This window comes from Mus pahari, chromosome 19 (assembly GCF_900095145.1).
Source record: "Mus pahari chromosome 19, PAHARI_EIJ_v1.1, whole genome shotgun sequence".
Lineage (NCBI taxonomy): Eukaryota > Metazoa > Chordata > Mammalia > Rodentia > Muridae > Mus > Mus pahari.
Genome location: NC_034608.1, coordinates 86,457,948 through 86,482,933, shown reverse-complemented (window position 1 = coordinate 86,482,933; position 24,986 = coordinate 86,457,948). Strand labels below are relative to the sequence as shown.

The 24,986-nt window shown below is 54.0% G+C and overlaps 1 protein-coding gene across 2 annotated transcripts; it reads left to right on the top strand.

Annotated features, from left to right (window-relative positions):
• The first annotated feature begins 7,135 nt into the window (after positions 1–7,135).
• Positions 7,136–24,300, top strand: Fcho1 (FCH domain only 1). Of its 2 annotated transcripts, XM_021218865.1 has the most exons (28): positions 7,136–7,184; positions 11,123–11,163; positions 11,657–11,709; positions 14,427–14,518; positions 15,254–15,328; positions 15,481–15,622; positions 15,837–15,989; positions 16,098–16,202; positions 16,782–16,880; positions 16,993–17,089; positions 17,602–17,646; positions 17,755–17,827; positions 18,247–18,271; positions 18,509–18,566; positions 18,953–19,131; positions 19,226–19,250; positions 19,555–19,606; positions 19,934–20,028; positions 20,205–20,447; positions 20,999–21,105; positions 21,206–21,293; positions 21,392–21,500; positions 21,993–22,148; positions 22,343–22,475; positions 22,707–22,906; positions 23,096–23,151; positions 23,383–23,547; positions 23,646–23,834. In XM_021218865.1, the coding sequence occupies exons 3-28, from the start codon at positions 11,683–11,685 to the stop codon at positions 23,666–23,668; spliced, it is 2,622 nt and encodes an 873-aa protein (XP_021074524.1). In that variant the 5' UTR covers positions 7,136–7,184; positions 11,123–11,163; positions 11,657–11,682; the 3' UTR covers positions 23,669–23,834. The 2 variants fall into 2 exon arrangements, with proteins under 2 accessions (XP_021074524.1, XP_029388027.1); XM_029532167.1 differs by lacking the exon at positions 7,136–7,184 and having other exon boundaries at positions 10,852–11,163; positions 11,661–11,709; positions 23,646–24,300.
• Positions 24,301–24,986: the final 686 nt, after the last annotated feature.

Sequence of the window (24,986 nt, the reverse complement as noted above, 5' to 3'; positions counted from 1 at the left end):
AGGAACTAAGTGGAGGGACCACAAACACTAAAGGCCCTTTGAACAGCTATATGGAAATCAGCTACTCTAGCCGCTTCCTATACATTTATGCAAGGAATCCATATGNAGCCAAAATCTAACAGAGGAGACAAGGCTCCAACTAGACATCCTGTGCCACCAAGTTACACCTCCAGTATCAGGAATGGGTTGCAACCTGTTGAGTCATTAANCAAAGGGTCCTATAGGAAGCCTCAACTACCACAGGCTGGTGCCAAGACTATTGGGTGGTCTACACAATCTGATGGTTAGGACTGATTTCAGAAGGTAACCTTTCTGTCATCACAGTGGGAACCCTTTATGAGGATTTCCTGTCAGGCATGAATATTTCAGAACCTGAAGGGATCCCTCTGTTGTGACCTTCATATCTCTGTGAAAATCATTGGCTCATAAACTCACTAGTTCTTGGAAAGGGAAGGCCAGGGATGGGTATGACTGTACATCAGACACTACTCTGGGCCTGAGATGGAGAGCAGGGAATAAAAAAAAAAAATCACAGGGCAAAAACCTGCTCTCCTGATTGCCTATTTCCTGGTTGCAAAGAGTCTGGTGGTTGGCAAGTTCTAGGACAGTGGGAGGAGTTAGCAAGGTAGGGCTAGAAAGGACCCATAGGGAACCTGACATTTGAAGAATGTGAGCACTGAGTTATCCATGGGTCTCAGAGAACAGCATCCCCTGCAGAGGATGAGCAAATGCCCTGAGAACGGAACAGCCCAAGGCAGCTGGAGGGAGGAAGAGGGTGGGATAGGGACACAGGAGGCAGGAGGTGGCCATAAAGACAAAGTTGCCAATGTGAGGCAACTTGGGTCTTTCATGGAATCTTCTCTGGCTGCTGGAGACAGAGTGTGGGTGCAATGGTCAGTTACTACAGCCAAATAGACAGCTCCCGAATTAACAACATGAGGGATAGACTCATGCATTCTGTGGACCAGGAACTGGACTAGGTCCAGCCAGAACCTTGAGATCAAGATCCTGGTGCCAGCGGGGCCTAGGGTGTCTTGTGGGGGCAGCTGAAGGACAGGTACCTTCTCCTCACACGGGGCAGCTCTCTGCTGGGCCACTGGCTCTGATCCCAGATAAGCAAAGGCAGAGCCACATCTTCCCATAGCTATGTTCCTTCACTGTGCTTCTGTTTGTCAGCAGTAACACCGGCCCTGCCTCCTCAAGGACCTCAAGAGGGGACAAGTACCAGCAGGTGGAGCCCTGGGGCCACTTGAGGCTGCACAGCAAAAACATAAAGGCAGGTGCCACAGCAGTGGTCCCAACCTGAGCAGCAGCAGCTCCAGGAAGCAGCCAGACTTTTTTTTTTTTTTTTTTTAATGCTGCAAACAACAGGACCTCACAAACAATGTGAGAAGAGTCTAGCTCTGGCATAAAGATGGGGTTGTCGCAACAGGAAATAGAAACAGCCCAGCCCCACCCTGGGAAAGGGTCACTCCCATGCAGGAGAATTAAATGGTGAGAGCTCTCTAAAGTTTGTTCTGCTGAGCAGAGGCTCCCAGAACTCAACAGAGAGACCCACATATAGCTCAGTACCCAACCAAAAGCGACTCTCCTGTCAGCAAGAAGGGAAGCTCTACTTGGGGCGGGCTGCCTTGCCTGAGCTTCTGTCCAGCCCTAACCCATCAAACCTCCCACTGGTTGCTTCAGGAATAGGGGCTTTAAGGAGATAGACAATAGCCCCACTCCAGCTGTTGGCTGGGGTAACTGTACAAAGGGCTCGTGGCTGGGCTGAGATTGGATTACCTGCCTGTTTATTCTTGCACACACATTTATCCTCAGCCACCCAGGGTGGAGAGGGGATTTCGCAGCTGTGCTACAGCCCATGAATGCAAAGAAGAGTTTATGTGGGAATCATACAGACAGATGACAGGAATTTATCTCTGTCAGTTTCTACCTCTTCTGTGACCTCCCTTTCAAAGCCAATCTGCTCAGGGTCCAGAAAACAGAGTCTAACTCCGTGAGAAACTGAATCATACATAGATTTCCCTTCCAGGGGAGAGATTTAAGGCAGTTTTGACAGAATCCCTTCTTCCTCAAGGGATGTCTACTTAGGGAAGGGGAAACCTGGCACAGCCCTACATAAAGTGGTAATGCACCAAGCCCCTTCTTGCCTCCTTTTCTCTTTTCCCACATTACCTTCTCAGACTGGCGTAAGACATGTGCTGCTGCCTGAAATGAACTGATAAGCAGACTCTGCCCCAACTTGTGCTCTCACTCTAGAAACTTCCAGAAGTCCAGGCCTTGAAGGTCCCTAGGGAAGAAGGGAAGGAGGCAGCATCCAAGTAGAAGGATGCACAGGCAGGAGGCTCAGGATGGGCAGGGAGGTGGCAGGCCTGTCTTGTCAGCTCAGTCATGGGTCTGGGCTAGCACTCTCCTCTAGACAGCATCATGGAGGGGCAGAAAACGTGTTCTGACCAAGCTGAGATGGGCTTGGGGTCCTAAGGAGAATGTGGGTGCTTAGCAATCTACCCTGGATGGAGAGTGGATTCTGGTGGCTGGGAACAGATCAAGCAGAGGCCATTTTGCTGTTTTGTGGCCAGAGGTTCTATGCAGCTCTGCCCAATGCTCCTCCTAGCAGTCCTGGATAGCAACACCCCCAAAAGGACTCCACAGAAGTGAGGGTGCCCTGATGGTCCCACTAGGATGCAATTCAGTGCCCCTCCACCCCACCCCCGTCCCCATCCCCGACCCCGAGCAAGCTGTAAACAAACGGCGATGTGTGGACATCTCACCAGCCATTCCACCAGGGCTTCTTGAGCCAACAGATGGCCAAGGAGTGGGTAAGTACTTGTAGTCCTTCCTCCTGAGAACTGTTCGAGGGAAGACACAGAAGGGCCCAGGGTCCTCAGGCTGCCATTCAGGTGACTCTTGTCAACACTTTTTTTTTTTTTTTTTTTTTTTTTTTTTTTTTTTCTTTTTTTTTTTTTTTCTTTCGCGTCTTTTTTTTTTTTTTTTTTTTTTTTTTTTGGTTTTTCGAGTCAGGGTTTCTCTGTGTAGCCCTGGCTGTCCTGGAACTCACTTTGTAGACCAGGCTAGCCTCAAACTCAGAAATCCGCCTGTCTCTGCCTCCCGAGTGCTGGAATTAAAGGCGTGCACCACCACGCCCGGCTTTGTCAACACTTTTATGTGTGTCACTACAGTGCCATAGTGTAACATTGAGCAAGTGGCCCAACTTCTCCTGATTTCCATGGTACCCACGCCCCTGGCAGCTCAGCAGGCTGAGGACCCAGGTGGCCCGCGGTCTGACTGACAGTCAGGGCTACTAGGAATCCTGGTTGGGGTGGGGAGGGGCGGGCACGGAGGGAGGCTGGGTTGGGGGAAGGAACTGGAACAGAGCAGGGCGGGAAGGGGCTGCGACTGGGGGCGGGAGGGGCGGAGAAGGGTTGGTGCAGAGGCGGAGATGGAGCCTAGTCTTAGGCAGGGGTGGAGCCAAGTACCTTCACAGTTTCCAGGATGCTGAGGCAGAAGGAGGTTGACATTGAGGCCAGCCCGAGCTACGTGGTAAGACTGTCTAAAACTTGGAGGAGGGGAGGAGGAGGAGGGAAAAAAATCAAAAGCGGCATTTGCCTTGCAAGCCTGAGTTAGATTCCCAGAAACTGTTCTTGTGGGGCTAGAGATGTGAACATTCAGCTGTTATGACTGCTCTTCCAGAGGTCCTGAGTTAAATTCCCAGCTACCACATGGCGGCTCACAATGGGATCCAAAGCCCTCTTCTGGTGTGTCTGAAGATGACAGTGTACTTAACATGCATAAAATAAATAAAATCTTACAACAAAAGAAGTGGCACAGCCCTGTCATCCCAACACTGAGGGGGACAGCGAAGAAAGGAAGATGCTTGAACTTGCTGATCCCCCAGGGTCAGCAAAGACCCTATATACATGCACACACTGTGAAGCAGGGGTGGGGCAGGGGGAAGGAGCCTTCAGCCCTGGCATGTTCCTGAGGCTGCAGTGTCGCCTTCCCTGGTCTTAGCCACAGCCTCTGAGCTTTGGCTTCCTCTCCGAGCTCATCCCTGCCCCAGATTTGCAAGGAGGGTCGGGTGTTGGAATGTGTGTCACACCTCGTTTGACAGCTGTGTGAGGCATCACATCTCCCCAGGTTCCCGGCCCTTCGAGGACAGAGCCCACACTGGGTAACCTTTCCAAGAGTCCCAGGAGGCTTTGGAGCCAGAAGGCGAGAAGATGACCAATCAGTAGGGGAGCTGGCAGGTGGAGGCATGGCTCAGTGTAGAACATCATTTGAGTGTGCTCAGACATCCCAATCACACCTTATCCTCCACCCTACAAAATAATAATAATAATAATAATAATAATAATAAACACCGTACAATGTTGGGAGGTTCCTGCAAGGCAGATGGGACATGCATGGGGACTGGGCAGGGCCTGGCGTGCATCTCAGACTCAGACCAGGGTCACCTAGAAAGGGCCACCCAGATCATAGTTTGTCAGCCCTGGTCATATCAGAGCATCATGGGAGAGTAAATCTGCTCACCTCCTCACCACTCAGAGCCCAAGAAGGGGAGAGGTGACCCCTCCCTCCAACTGAAGCCACGCCTCCTAATGTGTCCATCATCTCTCAGTCCTTTAGCTGAGTTTTTGGTGGACTCAACCCATTGGTGCATCCCAGAAGTTTTTTATTTTGTTTTCTTTTGTTTTGTTTTAATGTATGTGAGTACACTGTAGCTGTCTTCAGACTCACCAGAAGAGGGTATCAGATCCCATTACAGATGGTTGTGAGCCACCATGTGGTTGCTGGGAATTGAACTCAGGAACTCTGGAAGAACAGTCAGTGCTCTTAAGCATTGAAGCATCTCTCCAGCCCGCAGAATTTTTCAATGTGGGAGCCCAGGCTAGCCTCTGAAGTGCTGGGATCCAAGCAGGAAGTACTATGGCAGTCAGTGGTTCGCTCCACAGGGTTTATACCCTTGGGAGGACATCCCACAACTAACCCGTTCCTTTCAAAGCTCTGGTGCAAAGTATTTTATTGTGATGAACATAAAGTGATGGGGTGGGGATATCGCAATCACTGGCTGTAGTTCATCACCGAAGGAAGTCGGGATAGAAACTCACACGGGGCAGGAACCTGAAGACAGGAGCTGGTGCAGAGGCCACAGCAGGGCGCTGCTTACTGGTTTGTTCCCCATGGCTTTCTCAACCTGCTTTCTTACAGAATCCAGGACTACCACCTCAGGGATGACACCGCCCACAGTGGGCTATACTGCCCCCATCGATATCTAATTAAGAAAATGCCAAAAAAAAAAAAAAAAAGAAAGAAAGAAAGAAAGAAAGAAAGAAAGAAAGAAAGAAAAAGAAAGAAAAGAAGGAAGGAAGGAAGGAAGGAAGGAAGGAAGGAAGGAAGGAAGGAAGGAAGAAAAAAAGAAAAGAAAATGCCTTACAGCTGTATCTCATGAAGCTTGTATCTCAACTGAGGCTCCGTCCTCTCTAGATGACTCTAGCTTGTGTCATGTTGACACACAATCATTGAATAGTCACCAGTTGAGACATATGTATAAATACACACACACAAAATTACAATCACACTCTTCCTCCTGATAGTCCTCCTCACTAGGGGAAAGTTTCTTCCATTTCCCATGCCCTCATCACGGAGATACAACTGAGTCATGTCGAGAATGAGGGCTGCTATGGGGGTGCACACCCCTGAAAGGGCCTAGGAAGCTGTCGCATCAAGTCTTGAGTTCCAGACCAGCACCTGCCTAGAACCAGTCAATGGCAGGTGAGAGTGATTATAGGTCAAAACCGGTTCCATCCGGCTCTGATGGCTTTGCTTCAGACCCTGGAACCCACTCTACTCCAGCTCTGGACACAGCAATGGCATGCATGCACACATCCACACACATATGGGGAGGAGAGAGAGGGAGAGGGAAGGGAGAGGGAGAGGGAGAGAGAGAGAGAGAAAGAGAGAGAGAGATGCTTTTCTTACCATTCTCAAATCCCAGAACCCAAAGGTGACTAGAGGGCTCTTGGGGCAACAAAAGGACATTTGAAAACTCTAAACAGCGTGGAGAATGGAGAGCGGACTATCTTACTTTGATGGTCACCGGTCAGCTGGGTGTGGGGCCTATCTAAATGTTTAATCTGTATTGTTTGAATTGATGCATAAATTGATTAATTGATTCATTGGTAGTGTGCACATGCCACAGGTTAGAGGATACTTTTCAGGACTCCCTCAACAAGTTCAGGCTTTGCTACAAGCATCTTTGCCCACTGAGCCATCTCATCTGCCCTGAAGTTAGTGTGTTAGTGTGTGAAGTTAGTGTGAAGTGTGTGTGGTTGCCTTCGGAACCTGGCATCATTTGGGGCAGAGCTGCAGTCGATGGTTCAAGTAAGAAGTGGGGCAGCTTCAATCTGAGGTGGACCTGGATTTGATCACCACGGGAAAATGCCCAAACTGGGGTGTCTGGGGTCCAAGGCTGCAGGGGCATGTACTGGAGATGAAGGGCACTTAGCTTTCTGGTTGTCCCCTGGCCAGTGGTCCCACTTCCTTGGAGGTGCTTCTGCGGCAGGGGGCCAGATGGCTCAGTAGTCCTGAGGATCATCATGCTACCTTGTATCCCTGAACAGAAGACTGAAATGGAGCCCAGGCCGGGGATTAAGTCTCTCGAAATTATCATATGGGAGAGGAGTGGATATGTGGCTCTTTCTTAGTGCTGGGGCAGCCTGACTTCATCGCCAGCACACAGCCTGAATAAATAAATGGCATGTCACATGAATGGATGGACCAGAGTTGCTGTATGACCTCCAAAGCAACTCCTAGCCATGTTCCTTGATTCCTTTGTTTGTAAAATGAGGCTCAATATTAAATGTCACTTCACGCACAGTCTCGGAGGGGTTCTACAGAGAGCCATGTTCGCAGTAGGTACTCAATAAAAGCTATCCCCTCCTTCTCTCCCAGTCTCCCGAGAGACTGACCGGTGCAGAGATCAAGGAGCTTCTCCTGTCGCTTTAAAATATGCAAATAGCCTACGGATGAATGTCCGGGCTCAGCCAACCAGTGCAGGGTTTATGAAGCACCGCGGGGCGGAGCTCCTCCTGACCACACCCATGGCGGGGCCAGCGGCGCGCTCCGCAGCGCGCGGGGAGGGCGGGGCGCGGATCTGGAGCGCGCAGGTAGCGCCGTGAGAGGCGGTAAGTGTCCCCGGCGCGGGGCTCCGGTGCGGGGTGCGGGGTTCGGGGCGCGGAGGCGGGGTGCGGGGCGGAGACGCAGCCTCCATCCTGACCCGGCCCGAGCGCAGGTGCAGTCTGCAGAAGGCGGGGCGCCACTCCGTGGCATCTCTCAATCCTGGGCTGGGAGGCTGAGAGCCCCCCAGGACCCCCAATCCCTCTTCCGAGTCTCAAGCCTGCAGCTCCCCGGCCCTAAGCTGGGGGCCGCCTCCCTCGCTGCCCCTCATCCTCGCCTGGAAACGAGGGTCTTCTTCTTCCCTCTGCACCCGCTCTAGGGCTGCTAGGCTGGTGGGGCTTCTGCAGGGCGAGTGTGGTGGTATTGCGGGGTATCTGGAGTATGGAGCGCAGGATCCCCTCCCGGGCGAGCGGGGCCTGGAAAGGCCTGGAGCCTGCACCAGGGACTCCCGCGCCCTGTTAGGGGGGCGGCCGGCATCTGCTCCAAGGGACAGAATTAGTCTAGGTGAATGAGGATCAGGGTGCAGAGAAGGTCGGGGATGGCCGCCCTTCCACTTGCCCTCAGCATCGCAGGACCTGCTTCATGGTGACCTTGGGCAGGTGACAGCACCTCCCTGATCCTTAGTCTCTTTTTTGGAATATAGAGGTTGAGGAAGCCAGACTATCTGTCACAAATTCTCAACACCTGTGCCCCATTTTCTCCAGATGGGGACCACAATCTTTAGTCAAATGTTAAGGCAGACTCTGTTTTCAGCACTTTAAAATGGGTTGAGCCTGGTGTGGTCATTCCAATCCTCTGGTGGTTGAGGCTGGAAGATCTGCAGCATGAGGCCAGCCTGGGCTACATACACAGACTCTGCCTCGTAAAGAAGCATAAACAAAACAAACCATGATTTTGATTGATGGATACAGTCTAGCCTGGGGCAGAGCAGCAAGACCTAAGGCCAGTAGAGGACAGTTTCTATCTGACCATAAGACAGACCTGCCTCCAATCAAGACCCGGACTTTGTCACTCTGGTCCCACCCATGTGGCTGCCCAGGTCACACCCTGACCCACATACCATCACCTACAACAGGGTTCCTAGGCTGGTTCCTGGGTGGGGTCCCAAGTGGAAGGTCAGGTCTTAGTCCCTGCCTCTTGCAGGATAGTAGGGTGAGTCCCAGGCAGGAAGCCTGACACCCCCAAATTTGTGTGCCCAGACTGGACTGACTGAGCCTTCTGTGAAATGGTTTGAAAGCCTGTAGGAAGATCAGAGGTGGTTGTGGGAGTGACAGCGCGCTGTAAACACCCACTCCTGTGATAGTAATTATGATATTGCATTCATTAAATGGGGTCACAGCCAAGGAGTCAGTGAGATGTCTTTGAAGGGTGTGACCAGCATCACCAATACCCCAAGGACTTGGGTACACAGTGGTGCTCAAAGTATGTGTGACAAATGAAATGACTCAGTGGAAGGCTGGCACAGGGGCCTCAGTTTCCCCATGGATTTCTGGCTGGTGTGGGAGGGGAGGCAGTGAGAGTCAATGGCTGTGGGCACAACCAGCCTTTATCCAATCCCCAGAGTGCATCTCTGGTCTAGTCTTGCCTGACTCAGTTCCCTGGTGCTGTTCACACACCTAAGCCTCAGGTTTTGGGGACTCGGTGTCAGGAGATGGGGTGCTTGATCTGTGCCTCTGGGCAGTGTCTGCCCCTGGACCTTATTGTAAAGCCCAGAAAGCCCCGGGTTACATTAGGCAAACTGTCTTAGGCTAAAACATTTTCAGAGGCCTCTATTGGTATTTTAACTTCTTTCCAAATCACATGGTTTAAAAACACAAAATGAAACCCCAAGAACATGGGGCTAAGCAACACCTTGTACTACTTAATATTTACATACCGAAGCCAAGCATGATGGCACACACCGTCACCCCAGCACCCAGAGGAGGAGACAGGAGGACCAAAAATTTGAGGTCATCCTCTGCTACATAGTGAATTTCGAGGCCAGCCTGGGCTACCTGAGACCATGTCTAAAAACAAACTTTAATCTGTTAATCCTAAAGTAGTTGTAAGAATATTTGAGTTTCCCCTTCTGAGGGTGAGGCTTCATCTATCTCCAAGCCTCGGTCCCTGCTCGTGGGCATACTGACCCAGCTGGGGCCAAGGTAGACACTGTGGCTGTCTGTCTGTCTCTCTGGTAGTGATCATGTCGCCTCCAGACTGCTCCCTTACCTCCCCCATTTGTGTGGCTGCCCTGTGACTGTGGGGAGGTCCCAGGGTTGCTGGGCGGGGAGGTGACGGTTGGGTGGCAGGCAGGGCGGGCCAGGCTTCCTGTCCTCCCCCAGACACAGAGGCCTCCAGTTAGTGCTGGCGGAAGTGTCAGGGGTCATAGCCTCCCGGTGCCTACCCCATCCTTCAGGGGCCCCAACTCTCAGTGCCCATCGGTGAGTTTGACCCCAATCTTTGTCTCTTCAGAACAGGAAGTTATCCCACAGCTCTGGGTCTGGGGCCAACGGTCGGGTCTGTCACTTCCTGGCCAGGTGGCAGCCTCTGGGCCTATCCTTGGCGCCACTCTTCAGGCGGCCCTGATCTGGGTGAAGGTTGCGGCCCATCAAGGGCTGCTGGGTAGAGCCAGGTGGGCAGTCATGGCCCTGATAGCTGGTGTCTAGCCAGGTGGGGTAGGGAACAGCATGAAGTATGCCCCATCAGAGTGGCTTTTATGTTGGGTGGGGGGGGAAGCAGGGTGCTGTCTAACATGAGCTCTGGGGACATTGATGGCTTCCGGGCGACTGTTGCCCAAGATGATGAAGACAACTGTCATCTACCCAGCGTGGTCCCCAGGCATGTGTGCAGGAGGGCTTGGCCCACAGAAGACATGGATTTTACTGACATAAAGATCAAGCTGCCACGTTGGTGTAAGGTCCCGGTCCCTCAGGACACTTTAGGGGGTTCAGATAGGCTGCCTGGTCCCAGCTAGACACCAGGATATGCAAGGAAAGGTGGGTGTAATGTTCCAACCTGTCACCCCAATACTTGGGAGATTGAGGCAGGAGGATGACCCTGAGTTAGCAGTCAGCCTGGGATACAGGGTATGGCTCTACTTAAAAAAAAATCAAGGCCGGGTGATGGTGGCACACGTCTTTAATCCCAGCACTCGGGAGGCAGAGGCAGGTGGATTTCTGAGTTCAAGGCCAGCCTGGTCTACAGAGTGAGTTCCAGGACAGCCAGGGCTATACAGAGAAACCCTGTCTCGAAAAACAAAAAAACAAACAAACAAACAAAAATCAAACAAACAAAAACCTTACAATATGGACATTTGCTGTTTTCCGCCCTAGAGTGTCAGCCTGTCTCACACAAGAGAGGCATGGCCCAAGCCAAGCTGGAGGGTGTTCATTGGAAAATGAAATCATCATTTGCCCAGTGCACTCATAACCTGCTGGAGGACCCCAGCTGCCAGATCCTTCCTAAAGTCCCCAGCGTCCTTCCTGTATCTGGTACACATTGCCTCTCTAGGCTGGCCCAGGGGAGCCTGTGCCAGGTCCCCTGCTCCCCATCAGCTCCAGTCAGGTGCTGCAGAGGCACCTGCAGAGGCTGAGGCAGGAGGACCCAGAGTTCCAGACCAGGTTGGGCTACAGAGAAAAAGGGGGGCAGCTAATTTCAATGTTAGATAAACTGAAGCTAAAGGCTAAGTGAGTCCCCTCCCAGTGGGGCCCAGGTGGTCCGGTCCTGTGGTCCTGTGGTCAGCTGTCCCGTCTCGTCTCGTCTGTCGCTGGGCCTCCTAGGCTCCAGCTGTCACCATGCAGCCCAGCAGCTCATGAACTATGGATGAGAACAGACCGGCTCCTATGACAGCGAGCCTTCCTGTGCCTAGAATTCTACACATCCCTCTGCTGCTGCCGGCCCCACCCCATACGAGCGACCTGGAGTCTGTCTCTAGCCAAACCTTCTCTGGGTGTTCTGTCTCCTACAGATGGAGAAACTGAGGCACAGAGCTGCGTGACTTGGAGCCAGGTGAGCAGTGGCGTCTAAGCCCCCGATGTGGGAACTGACCGTGAGGCCCAAGGGGACCCTGCCCTCCCAGGCTCATCATGCCGAGACTGTTCCCACAGAAACCACCCCACTGTTTCAGTCACAAAATCCACGCTCCCTTCCTGACATTTGACCTTGGCAAGTAGCTTCTCCTTTTGGGACGTGACTCAGTTTCCCTACATCTGAAATGGCCCAGAACCATCGTCTAGAATTCAGTTCATCCAGTACCACTCTGGCCCCACAAGTCCATGCTTTAAAACCCCATCTGCTCCCTCCCCTCCAGCTCGTCCCCCTGTCCCATCCCAGCCCCATGAGACGCATGTGTTTCTGTTGCCTAGGGCTACAGGACTAAGGCTGGACTTGCTCCTGCTCTGGGCCTTCACTCCCTTAGTCCCTGTAAAAGGAAGGTGTTTGGAGTTTCCCTGCTCAGGCCCTTGGCTATGGCCCATGCCCTCCACCCTACCTCTTTTTTCAGACAGACGCAGGACAGAGGCCACCAGGATGTCCTATTTTGGGGAACATTTTTGGGTAAGACCTGCTGTTTCTTCCATTTTGTTCTTTGCTATCATTTCTGTGGGAGCTCACAAAGGGCTTGTGGGAGCTCACAAAGGGCTAGAAGGTCAGGGGGAGACTAGGCAGATGGAAGGCAGAGGTTAAATCACGGGTTGCCTTGACCCTCTAAGCAAGGAACAGATTGATGCCCTGAGAACTCGGCCCAGAGCAGCATGTGTGTTCTGAGAATCGCACAGTACAGCAGTACAAGGCTGGGTGTGGGGGTACACACCTGGGATCGCAGACTGAGGAAGGCTGAGGCAGGAGAATGACAGCTCCAAGCCTGCCTAGGCTGCAGAGGAGCATGTTTCCACAGATAATATGTCAGAGTAACCTGGCCTCACACCTGGGGTCAGACCAAATTTCCCAGATCGAGGCCAACCCAGCCAGGGAAATTCCATGTTTATTTCCATCTTGGGAATTTGGGTTTTTTTTTTTAAGGGGTAAATTAAACTGACCTCTGCACCCTTGGCCATCTAGGCCTGCTGCAAACCAGGTCTGGGAACAAAGCTGCAGCTGAGCTCTGAGAGCCACTGCCATTCTTGGGGACCTAGAGAGCCAATCTGATCCTGCAGCTCAGCCCATCTCAGTGCAACCCACAGCCCAGTTTGCTGCAGCCCTGAAGGCTACTTTTCAGGATGTGCAAATGCCATCACAACCTCAGGAAATATCCTGAATCTATCTGAGAGGTGGCAGTCAAGGACTGAGGTCTCCTCCGGGTTGTTCTGGCCAGGGAACTGGAGAGCCACCAAGGATGTAGGAGCAGCCTGGAGTCAGGGAGACACCAGGCTCAAAAGCCCCTTCCTCCTTGGTAGGCCCACAGCTTGCAAAGTGGTAGCTGGTTGCTAAGCAACCCGTTGCCCCTAGCAACAATCCCCACTCCCTCCCCAGCTGGAGCTCTTCTTAACTTGCCTCTGCTTTCTTAAAGAGCCCACCATCCCTTGCCACCTGCAGGGCTCAGGCTTCTCCCTAAGACTCAGATTCTCCCATAGCCTCTGAATGGCCGAGTATCCCCCTGGAGGTGTTGTCCTCTGGACTACATGGAACCTCTGTCCTGCAGCAGCAGCAGCCCAAGAGACACCCACACTTAGGAGTGGCAGTACCACCTCAGTGGATTGTCAGGGTTTTATATTCCACGAGGTGTGAAAAAACGGGGGGAAGGAGAAGTCAATGAGCGAAGAGAAAATAGAAGCCACCCCAACTTCCCTCCCATGCATACCCCAAGATAGCATGGCTGAAAGGGCCTCAGACCGTTGATTCAGGATCCCACTAGCTCAGAGGTTCTCCCTAGGAAGGGGCTGGCCAACCAGCCTCAGTGTGCCTAGGACAGGAAATGAATGAGAGTTGCATCTTGTGGGACATAGGTCTGTGGCTGATATATAGGAATCCTTTTCTGGTTTTGCTCTGCTGGGGATAGAACTCAGGGCCTCACATGTAATAGGCAGGGGCTCTATCTCTGAGCCACACCCCCAGCCCCTCACTGGAGGATTCTAGGCAGGGGTTCCACTCATGAGCCACATGCCCAGCTCCTCACTGAGAGCCCAATGCTGACTGGTATGGGTGTGCCCCAGTTCCTTTGAGGTAAGGCCAGGTCAGAAGCCTGGAGATCTCTGAGGAGCTATGGCAGACGTGTAAGCAGTAGATGTCAAACCGTGTTACAGTGTCCTTTGGCTGCCACCCAGGAGTTCTGACCAGAGACACAGGCTCTGGAAGTCCCTCCTCAGACCCTTGCTGCCTGCCCACTCTGTGGAGGCAGACAGTGCTGAGGGCTTGCCAGGTCTGGGAACCGGGCCAGTGGGTGGCTCTGTGTTGGCCCCAGATAATGCCCTGGGCGGCAGTGCCTGGTGCAGCCTCACCCAGGATCCCCAGTAGCAGCAGGTGGGCTCAGTGGGAGCTGTGTGTGGAGCCTTCATTATTACCCAGACGCATCTCACTCATAAAGCCATTGTGTGGCAGCTGCTACCATTGCCTCTATTTTTCTCACATGACAGAATTAAGGCTCAGAGAGGTGCAGCCACTGCCCCAAGTGGCCCAGTGCACTTCCGTTGGAAGAGAGAAAATGGGGGGGGTGGGGGCTAGGGCTCTGTGGAGCTGTGGAGCTGTGGAATGGTCTGTAGGGAAGCTGGGGCGGAGAGGGGTGGGGGAGGCAGAAATACCCTAAGGACTTTGGGGGCAGCTAATGGACAGTGGGAGCCACTAATAACAGTGACTCTAAAGTGAGGAATGGTGGGCAGTGGCTGGGACATTTGGGCCTGAGGCTGGCATGGGTTTGTCCCTCTCTTGGCTTTGGTAGGAAACGTGCTTGTCATTGCAAGCATCAGGATTTCATTGTAAGACCCCAGCAGCCACGTTAAAAAGCTGCCGATAACCCTGGGACTGGGGAGTTGGAGGGAGAGGAATCTCTGAGGCTTTAATTACGGGTTTCTGGTTCAGTAAGAGACTCTGGCTCAGAAAATGAGATGGAGGATGATGGAGGAAGACACATTAAGTGGACCTCTGGCCACACAGAGACCCAGGAAGTGGAGGTCTCAGGGATGCTTCCCTCAAGCCAGTGGGGAAATGCAGCCTGTGATTGGTTAGGTCTCTCCCCATCTCTACAGCCATTTGGCTCCTTGGTCTCCAAGGCTGGTCTGTGTTGCTAGGCAACCTAAATGCCCTTCTCTGACTTCTAAATCTCCTCTCATCCCTTACAGGGCGACAAAAACCATGGCTTTGAGGTCCTCTACCATTGTGTGAAGCAGGGTCCTGTGGCCACCAAGGAGCTGGCTGACTTCATTAGGGAAAGGTGAGCTGAGGTCACACCCACTTGGAGACTGGGTGCTGGGACACGCCCACCAGAGCTCTCCCTCAAAACACCTTCCCTGGGAATCAAATGACCTGTTCATCCCAGTCCCTCCAATCCCACAGGCCCACTTCTGCCTCAGGGTGCCTTTGTTTATCTTTATTTTACTTTCTGTTTTGAACTTACCTGTGTGGAGGGGCTGCCGCATGTCATGACAGGCATGTGAAGGGCAGGGGACCTAGTTCCCTGCTTCTGTCATGTGTGTTCTGGGGATTGAACTCGCATCACTGGGCTTGGCTGCAAGCACCTTCATCCACTGAGCCATTGCACTGGGCTGCTGCCCCTTTTAAATCATGCCCCAGGGGTCTGATGGCTCCTCTACTGATCACTGCTCACAGGGAGAGTTATGATCCTGAGTGCTAGCATCAGAAAGGAAAATATGCATGTTGCTGGCACTGGGGATAGTTGAGGCCGGAGAATTACCATGAATTTGAGGCCCATCTAGGCCATACACATGGCCAGTTCCTGTGTCAAAATAAAATAAACAAAAAACAAAAAAAAAAAAACTAAATAAAATAAAATATTACTTAAGGAAAAACAAAATTACCCATGGAAAACAATTGTCCAGTCAACTTGGAACTCTTTTCTGAGAACAGGCTGTAGAGATGGGGAAACTGAGGCAGGAAAAGGCCTTTCTCGAGGTACTGTAATCTGCTCTTTGCCCCTTCTCTTACCCAGGGCCAACATCGAGGAGACATACTCGAAGGCCATGGCCAAACTCTCCAAGCTAGCCAGCAACGGGACCCCCATGGGGTGAGTGCAGCTGGAGCGGGGAGGGACACTCAAGTGACCTTGGCCTGGGACCAGATGGACACAACTGCCAAGTTCCGTATCAGCAATGACGGCTGTGTTGTGTGTGAGGGGCCCCTGGGGTATCAGATGAGCTGGACTCTTCCTGTCTGCAGGACCTTTGCCCCGCTCTGGGAGGTCTTCCGTGTGTCCTCGGACAAACTGGCACTGTGCCACCTGGAGCTGACTCGGAAGCTACACGACCTCCTCAAGGATGTGCTGCGCTACGGCGAGGAGCAGCTCAAGACCCACAAGAAGGTAATGGGCTGCCCCAGCAGGCATGCAGGGGCACTGGGGCTCCCAGGACCCCAGAGGAGCTTGCGTACACATCTGTGACTCAGTGTGTATGGATGAGCCCAGAAGAGCATGCATGAGAGCCACAACCCAGCCTCTCACGGGGGTGGGGGGATCCTAGGCAGGGTTCCACCCCCAAGCCACACTCCTTCCCTGCTTGCCTCCTCTCCCCCGACAGTGCAAGGAGGAAGTTCTAGGCACTGTGGATGCAGTGCAGATGTTGTCAGGCGTCGGGCAGCTCCTGCCAAAGTCTCGCGAGAATTACCTGAGCCGCTGCATGGACCTGGAGAGGCTGCGGAGAGAGAACACCAGCCAGAAGGAGATGGACAAGGTTTGTTGGTCTCGTGACCAAAGAGAGAGATAGCATGCCACAAAGTGGTAGGCACTACACTGGCAGGGTGGTGAAGCCACCTGACTGTCCCCCGTCTATGGTGTCTAGGCAGAAACCAAAAGCAAGAAGGCCGCCGACAGCCTGCGGCGCTCTGTGGATAAGTACAACTCAGCCCGAGCCGACTTTGAGATCAGGATGCTTGACTCAGCCCTGGTGAGAAGTCCACCCTGTAGATCTCACGGTCCCTGCTGGGGTGCTCCATCCTGGGGGGTTTGTCTCTCAGCTGTAGGAGCTGTAGAGTCCTGGCAAGAGGATCAGGCGAGATATATATATCAAATGTGTATATATATTCAAATATGTGTGTGTGTGTGTGTGTGTGTGTGTGTGTGTGTGTGTGTGAATTTAAGGTTAGCCTGGGCATTCTGAGAAAAAAAGTAGAAGTCATCATTTAAACTAATGTGAAAACATCCTTGGTCAATGAGTGCAGTGGCATCAGGCTGGATCCAGGCGTTCCAATGGTGTCATTAGTTAAGATGTCATCTCTGCCATTGGTCACTGCTTTCTAGGAACTCCCAGCCTGACAGAGGATGTGCTGGGAGGTTTGTGTGTTGAAGCGTAGAATATCTCTAATCCAGCAGGGTGATTTTTCTCTTCGTGAGACCAGACTGGTCCTTGGACTCATAAAGATTTTGACTTGCATCAGAAATCCTAAGCTTCTCTAAGCCAATCAGAGCAGACAGGAGCTGGGCTGATTGGATTGGTTAGCTTGGTCACATGCCCCTCCTACCTCAGCGTTTTCAGGCCATGGAGGAGGCACACCTGCAGCACATGAAGGCCTTGCTGGGCTCCTATGCGCACTCTGTGGAGGACACCCACGTGCAGATCGGGCAGGTGAGAATGGGCCATAAATGTAAGCTGGGCAAGCGAGAGGCTCCGCCCTCATGTCACACCCACCGAGGCCTCACCCCCTCATGCCCCGCCCCTCGCGCCTCCCCCTACCCAGGTACATGAGGAATTTAAGCAGAATGTGGAAAATGTGACGGTGGACATGCTCCTCAGGAAATTTGCAGAGAGCAAGGGCACCGGTCGCGAGAAGCCTGGTGAGTGACATCAGGACTTCTCTGATCTCAGTCTCTTCTTTAGAAAAGTAGGGTAGTGCGGTTCCAGGTCCCCCAGAAGGCGCCTGATGGCTGCTCTCACATATTGGCTTCCTAGACCTGATTCCCAAGGCGGGTTATGGAAGGTCGGCTCGGAGGTTCAGCTGTTTCTTGCCGCCTCCGTAGCGTAAGGCAGCCATTGAAGCCGCTGAGCACATCTTTGTTGAGAGTTTTATACCCAGGCTGGGTTTGCGTCCTTTCTCATTCCTTGCTGTGTGACCTTAGTCGCATGTCCTGACTCACCTGAGCCACAACCCCCTGCTGGCACACTGTGTCCCCTGGTCCAGGTGACCAGGAAAGCCAAGCGCTCCTTGCTGTCTTTAGTTGCCAGCCCCAGGTCTGCCTTGCCTAGTCCCTTCTCACCCCTCCATGGCATCCATTGTGGAGTCCGGGTGCTGCCGTCCCTGGCAGACCTGGTTCTACCCCTCAGACGTCTCCATCTCCCCCGACCTCAGGGCCTCTGGACTTCGATGCATACAGCTCAGCTGCCCTGCAGGAAGGCAAGTACGTCTGGGCCTGGATGCCCAGGCTAGACCCAGGGTGTGGGAGGGGGAACTGAACAGAGGGAAAGAACCTTCCAGAGCTCAGCTACCCCCTTCTGTCAACAGCAATGAAACGTCTCCGTGGAGCCAAGGCTTTCCGCCTTCCAGGACTGAGCCGTCGAGAGCCACGTGCATCTGTGTGAGGAAGTGCTCCACGCTTGCCCAGGCTACCCCAAAATCCTGCCCCTGCTAACACGGAAGTCCCCTATATGATTCTGACCCAGTATCCTCTCTGCCTGGGCTACTCTAGAAAAACCTGTCCTAGGCTAGCCCAGTAACGCCATTCTTCAAGCTGATCTAGAATTCTTTGTCTAACCCAGGCTGGGCCAGAAGCTGCTTGGCCCATGGTAGCCTAGGCTGGCTATGACCCCTCCCACTGTCAAGTCTAGCTCCTTACCTGTTCTACTGTTTGAGGCTCTCTCTGACTCAGCTCCCCCTAGATGTCTGCTACAGTCTCAAAGAAGCCCCAGGGCCCCCACTTTATAGGCTGGCTTGGAACAATATGGTGGAACACCCTGTAGAGGCTCTGGTCACTCACCCCTGTTCCTTTGTCCCCAGTGATTTCCTGGAGTCTGACTCAGGGGTGAGTACTGCTGGGGAGGGGCAGCAGGCGGATGGGATTGGTCTTCAGGGCCCGGAAGGAGGGGCCAAGAGGGGCCCAGGGCAGGGCTCAGAATCAAATCTCACCTCTGTGGCCCCCCATGTGAAGAACTGAGAATTCTGCTGTGCCTCAGTTTTTTCCCTGGATTTGCCTACATTCCTGGAATGTATTCTGGGTCCTGAGTGGGCAAGAGGAAGCCTGACCCCCACCTCTCCCCAGGTGCCTCCAGAGGTAGATGACGAAGGCTTCACTGTGCGCCCCGATATATCTCAGAACAATATCCTTTTGGCGACTCTGTGTACCTGAGAGGGCTGGGTATGGGCACCTGTCCTACGTGCTTCAGGATGGTAAAGATATGGAGGGTGAGAGCCGGCCGTGGTGGTGTGTCCCTTAATCCAGCATAGAAGACAGAGGCAGGCAGATTTCTGAATGTGATTCCAGTCTGTGAGTTCCAGGCCAACCAGGGCTATGTAGAGAGATTCTATTTCAAAATAAAGACAGACGAGACAGACTTTCCTGGGGGGAAACCCAGGGCAGCGGCCTGGAGGAAGGGCACCAGTGTTGGGGTTTAGTGGTTGAGTGGAAGCCCCGGGCATACATACAGGACCTCTGGGTGGGAGGAATGTGGTCAGATTCAAGGTCGGTTCCTTGACAGCGACCCACATGGGGCTGAGCCCCCACGCTTCTCCTCTAGTGACTCTGATTTTGACGACGAGGAGCCTAGAAAGTTCTATGTTCACATCAAGCCCGCCCCCACACGCAGCATGGCCTGCAGCTCTGAGGCTGCAGCTGCCCAGCTCAGGGCCACGGCTGGCAGCCTCATCCTCCCTCCAGGCCCAGGGGTGAGGTGGGGGTTGTTAACGTGTGAGCACGGGAGGGGGGGCAACTGAATGCAGCTGCACCTGATGTTGCTTGATTCCTTGTTTTGTTCTGCAGGGCACCATGAAAAGGCACTCATCGCGTGAGTAGCTGACCTGCCTGGGTTTGGAAGTGCCTTGGAGGGAACTGAGTAATTGTTTGAATGGCTGCGAGTTAGAGTTAGTTGGAGATGGCAGCGGGGGCCAGACCTAGAGCCAAGCGGGACTTATGTGCTAGCAGGGGCAGGGGCAGGGGCAGGATTTTCGGCTAGCCTGAGCCACACAGACGCATGGAGCTCCCGCCAGCTCAGTCCCTCTGCCCGCTTGGCTGATCACTTTGGGTCTCTGGCTGACAATTGCCAGCTATGGTCCTAGTGAGACAGAAACTCAAGGCTTTGTCCGTCCTAGGGGACACTTCTGGGAAGCCACAGAGACCTCGGTCGGCGCCACGCACTGGCAGGTGGGTCTCGCCGGGACAATGATAGGCCCCAAGTCCCTGCCTCTAGCTCCCTCACCCTGGCCTAAGGTCCCGCTATTGGATACTTATTAAGTGCCCACTGTGTACTTGTGCTGCGCTGGCTCTGGGAAGCCTGTAGACAAGGGTCAAAATTCCTGATTGGGGGGGGGGATGCGGGGGATGTGGCCTGCTGCGTAGGCGGGGTCCTGGGGGAAGCAGTAACCACTGAGCCTGAAAGGCCTAGGATTTGCGGGTACAACCATGCGCTGGGAACAGGAACAGCCTGTGGGAAGGTAGCAAGCTCGAATTTGCTCCTGCCGCTGTTCCCAGTTGCGCTGAGAAGCCGCTGGCCTCGGAGGAGCCACTGTCCAAGAGCCTCTTTGGGCCGCCGCTGGAGTCTGCCTTCGACCATGATGACTTCACAGGTAGAGGGAGTGTGCACAGCAGGAGGGGCGGAAGGCCATATTGGGTGGGGATTTGGTTGGAATGGGGGTCATGGAGGCTGGGCTAGGGGGCAGGGACAGAGTGAAGGATCTGCAGATATGGGCGGTGACAACTAGGCGTGGACTGTGGTGACCCCGGACTGTGCCCTCCTTCCTAGGCTCCAGCAGCCTGGGCTTTACATCCAGCCCGTCTCCTTTCTCCTCCTCGTCTCCGGAGAATGTGGAGGACTCGGGCCTGGACTCTCCATCTCGTGCTGCCCCTGGTCCGTCGCCTGAGTCCTGGGTCCCCCGGCCAGGCACCCCGCAGAGCCCACCCACCTGCAGGGCACAGCACCCCGAGTCTAGGGGCCTAATGCCCCGTGCACCCTCACCAGGTCCCTGGGGGCCTGAGGGAGGTGCAGGTGAGCTGGAACCCAGCAGGTGTCCCAGGGCAGGTGTCCCAGGCAAGCTGGGCACAGATGGAGGCCTTGGTAGGGGGTACCATCCAATGACCAAGCAAAGGCCCTGGGGCAGGAGGGCGATGTTAAGTTGGTCCCCATGAGGAGGGGGTGACCTTAAACACCTGTGCTGGAGAAAGTGTGGGTGGATCCTGTGGCCACCAATGAATGGAGATGTCATTGAAGCAGGAAGCCAACTCAGGCAGCTAGCTGGCATGCAAGGGAAAGAATATGGTTCCTGGCAGAGCTAAGGGGGTGGGACATCAGAGTTACCGACAGAGGCACGGCTGATGTGGGGGACTCTGTCACTCTGAAGATGTAGGCTACTGAATCACCAAATCTGTGGCTTACCCACCTCCTAACCCATCAATCCTTCCTGGTACAGACCCCAGTGACAGCGCCCTCCCTTATCCCTCTGCTCATCTGGGGCCAGAAACCCTTGAAACATTGTCTCTTCTTGAGGGTTAATACTCCCAACTCCTGGGAGTCTCAGTCCAGCTATGTCTTTACTCTAGATTCACTGACGCCGGCTGACCCCACCAGGGAGGGCCTAGCTGCCACAGTGAGAAGACCACGGTCCAGGAAAGTGTCCTGCCCACTCACCAGGAGCAATGGGGACCTGGTGGGTGATAGGTTGATGACTCCAGGTTGGGAAGAGGCCAGAAGCTGTCCCTGCAGACAGCTTTGGGTAGTTCACAGCCCCATTCTCTCTTGTCTTCCAGTGCCGGTCGCTCAGCCCATCCCCACTGGGATCCTCTGTCCCCACCATCCCCCCTGAACGACCTAGCTTCTCCACCCAGATGGGACACGGTTTGTGGGGACCCTTGGGGCCTCGGGCCCCTTCTCTGTCTAGGATGGTGTCTGAGTGGGTGAGGCCTGCCCTGCTTCTGACCCTAACCTTCCCACAGGCATCTCCCGTGGCCCCAGCCCCGTGGTCCTGGGATCTCAGGACACCCTGCCCGTGGCCACAGCCTTCACTGAGTATGTCCATGCCTATTTCCGTGGCCACAGCCCCAGGTAGGCAGTGGTGGCAAGTGCAGGGGCTTTTGCGTGAGGCTAGCAATCCTGAGGCCATTCTAAGGAGCCCATGGGCACTGAGCCAAAGGGACTTGTAGTGGGGACAGGTCAAGGGTGAACTGGGGGCTCTAAAGCTGGCTTGCCCTCCCTGGGGTTGCCATATGCAAGAGGAGACATTAGCATTAAGCCACAAAGAAGAGTATTAGCTCTACACCCAAGCTGGGGATGCTCAGAACACCCAATTGATTCTGGGTTGGGACTCCTGGTGGCCCAGGAGAAGGGGATCTAGGAATGATACTTTCATTAGTACTTAAATGTAGGCTGGGTTGGAGAAATTCATCTTGCCAGGCAGGGAAGGAAGAGTAAGAAGTTGGGGAGACAAGGCTGGGAATAATCAGAGCCCCACAGGAGCTTTGGCTGCAAGTATAACCAGGAGGGTTCAGAACCGGTGCCAAGCCGAGCCCTGATCCCACACTGTCCCCGGTTTCCTAGTTGCCTGGCTCGAGTCACCGGGGAGTTAACCATGACCTTTCCTGCGGGCATTGTGCGTGTGTTCAGTGGGACCCCACCACCACCTGTCCTCAGCTTCCGGCTGGTGAACACGGCCCCTGTAGAACACTTCCAGCCCAACGCTGACTTGATCTTCAGGTTCCTTGCATGGGCCGTGGGAGAGGGTCCCAGATATCAGTGGGGCCAGGGGCCCAATGCCTTAAATGCCTATAGCGCCCCCTGCTAGTTGCTGTGTGGCATGGGGCAAGTGGTTGTTCCTCTCTGGACCTACTACTGCACCCACAGCAGCCGAGTCTGGAGTGGGTGAGGATATTCTGTCCCTGTCTCTACAGTGACCCCTCCCAGAGTGACCCGGAGACCAAAGACTTCTGGCTGAACATGGCGGCGCTGACGGAGGCCCTACAGCACCAGGCTGAGCAGAACCCCACCGCCTCCTACTACAACCTGGTGCTGTTGCGATACCAGGTGGGGCTGCGCGGGGGCGGGGCGAGGGCGGGTTACATAAATAATGCAAATAATAGATAGTGCTATGTCCTCTGCGCTCTCCTGCCCTCTGCTGGCCACTCGCGGTACTGCGTATGATCCTGGTGGTTGCATGTTGCTTGAACCAGGCTGAGGGTGGGGGCAGCGGCTGCATAGCCCTTGTGACTGGCCATGGCTATGTCGCCCAGCCACCTCTGTCTTTTCATTCTTAAGTTCTCCCGCCCTGGACCTGAATCAGTGCCCCTGCAAATGAGCGCCCACTGGCAGTGCGGGCCCACACTCACACGGGTCTCGGTGGAGTACAGCTACCGTGCGGGAGCCACTGCTGTGTCCACGCCACTCACTAATGTCCAGATCCTCCTGCCCGTGGGGGAGCCGGTGACCAGTGTGCGGCTGCAGCCTGCGGCCACCTGGTGAGCCACCCTGCCCAGCTGGGAACATACAAGCCGGCCAACAAGAGCCCTGGGCTAGCTGTGCCACGACACACCCCTGCATGGGGGGGGGGGGAGTCTAAGGCTTGGCTGGGCATGGGTTTGCAGAGGCTACACAGTTAACTAACTGCCAGAGTCCTGTCGAGTCTGACCCAGATTCCTTGCCACCAGGAACACAGAGGAAAAGAGGTTCACGTGGAAACTTCCAGATGTGTGTGAGGCAGGGGGTGAGTCACAGCTCTGATGAGGGCTGCTGCGTGGGAGAAATCGCGGGTGGGCAGCTTGTTAAAACTGGACGTACTCTAGCTTGTGGGAACTGATGAATTCTAGAGGAGGGTTCTCAGGAGACAGGACCAGCCTGTGCAAAGAGCCTGTGGCAGGAGCGCATCCTGGACCCGGGGTCTAGGCGAGGGGCGCGCGAGGTCTGATTTAGTCGAGGCTGACCCCTCACCCTGTAGGCTCAGGCCACCTGTCAGCCAGCTGGCAGCCGCAGTCGGGGCCCAGCACTCCCAGCCCCGTGGCCGCGCAATTCACCAGTGAGGGCACCACGCTGTCCGGCCTGGACCTGGAGCTGCTAGGTGGCGGCTACCGCATGTCGCTGGTGAAGCGGAGATTCGCTACAGGTAGCTGCTGCGCTTCCGGGGCTGGAGGAGCAGGGTGGGGTGGGGAGTTGGGAGGGGAGCTCATGCAAGCCCCCACGCACCGCTGTTCTATCCCACAGGGATGTACCTCGTCAGCTGCTGAGGTTCCCAGTGCTCGGGACCGCCTGCTCTCCTGCCTCTGCCGGCTCCCCCAGCTCTCCCAGGCTGGACTCTGGACAGGAGCCCCCATTTCAGCCTGTCCTCCCTCCTCCGTCCACAAGCAGGCCCTGGCCTTTAGTATTCTTAAAATAAACAGTTTTCTAACAAAATGAAGAGGAATCAATCCTCTTTCCGGTTCAGACCGGGAAGGATGGGGAAGGGGGAGGGGCTGCTGATACCCGCTATGCATTTCATCTCCCGGGCTGTGTAAGCCGCCTGTTCCTGCTGACACGCAGCTAGGCTACAGGGAGGGAGAAGTAGATGGACCCCTAGAGCAGTGGTTCTCCACCCTCCTAACACTGCGACCCTTTAATACACTTTCTCATGTTGTGGTGACCCCAATCATAAAATTATTTCATTTCTACTTCGTAACTGTACTTTTTGCCGCTGTTGTCAATCGTAATGTAAATATCTGATATGAAGGATAGCTTATACTTGAGCCCTCCAAAGGGGTTGAAGAAAACTGCTACCTAGAGAGTTCTGAAGCAAACATAAAAAACTAGAGAGAGACAGGCACCTGAGGGAGAGCTGGGCTTGGTGAGGAAGCCAGCAATCAACTCGGGCACGGACAGGGAGGGACGCAGGATAAAGTTCCTGATAGTTAGGGTTGAGATGGGCTCAGCAGCTGAAAGCCGGGGCCTGATTGTCCTCCCAGTACTCAGTGTCAAGGGACCCTGCGCCCTCTTTTGCCCTCCAAGGGCACTGCACTCATGTGGGTGTAGGAAGATACATGAATAAAAGAACTAGATTTAACAAAACAGTTCTTGCGAGCCATATAACCAGACGGATGTGAGTGCAGCTCCGGTTTATCTGCAACTGGCTGGTCAGGGTCTGTGAGGAGGCTGTGCACTTGACATATGCACAAGAGAAGACTGGATGTGATCCATGTCAGGAGTACCCCAGCTTCCTAGCTTTTCCTGGAGAAGCAGCAGGTCATGAACCTCAAAGGACATTCAGGGACCTCCGATTCAACCTTACAATCCTGAAGATCCCTGACCAAGATTGGACTGCAGATCCATAAGCTAGAAGCTGGGAATGTAGCTGGGGGTGGGTGCTTCTATTTCTCTAGAGGAAATGGGACTGTTTAGATCGTTAATCTTATCCTGATTTAACTTTGGTACCTGGTATCTGTCTAGGAAGTTGTCCATTTCATCCAAGTTTTCCAGTTTTTGTTGAGTATAGCCTTTTGTAGTAGGATCTGATGATGTTTTGGATTTCCTCAGGGTCTGTTGTTATGTCTCCCTTTTCATTTCTGATTTTGT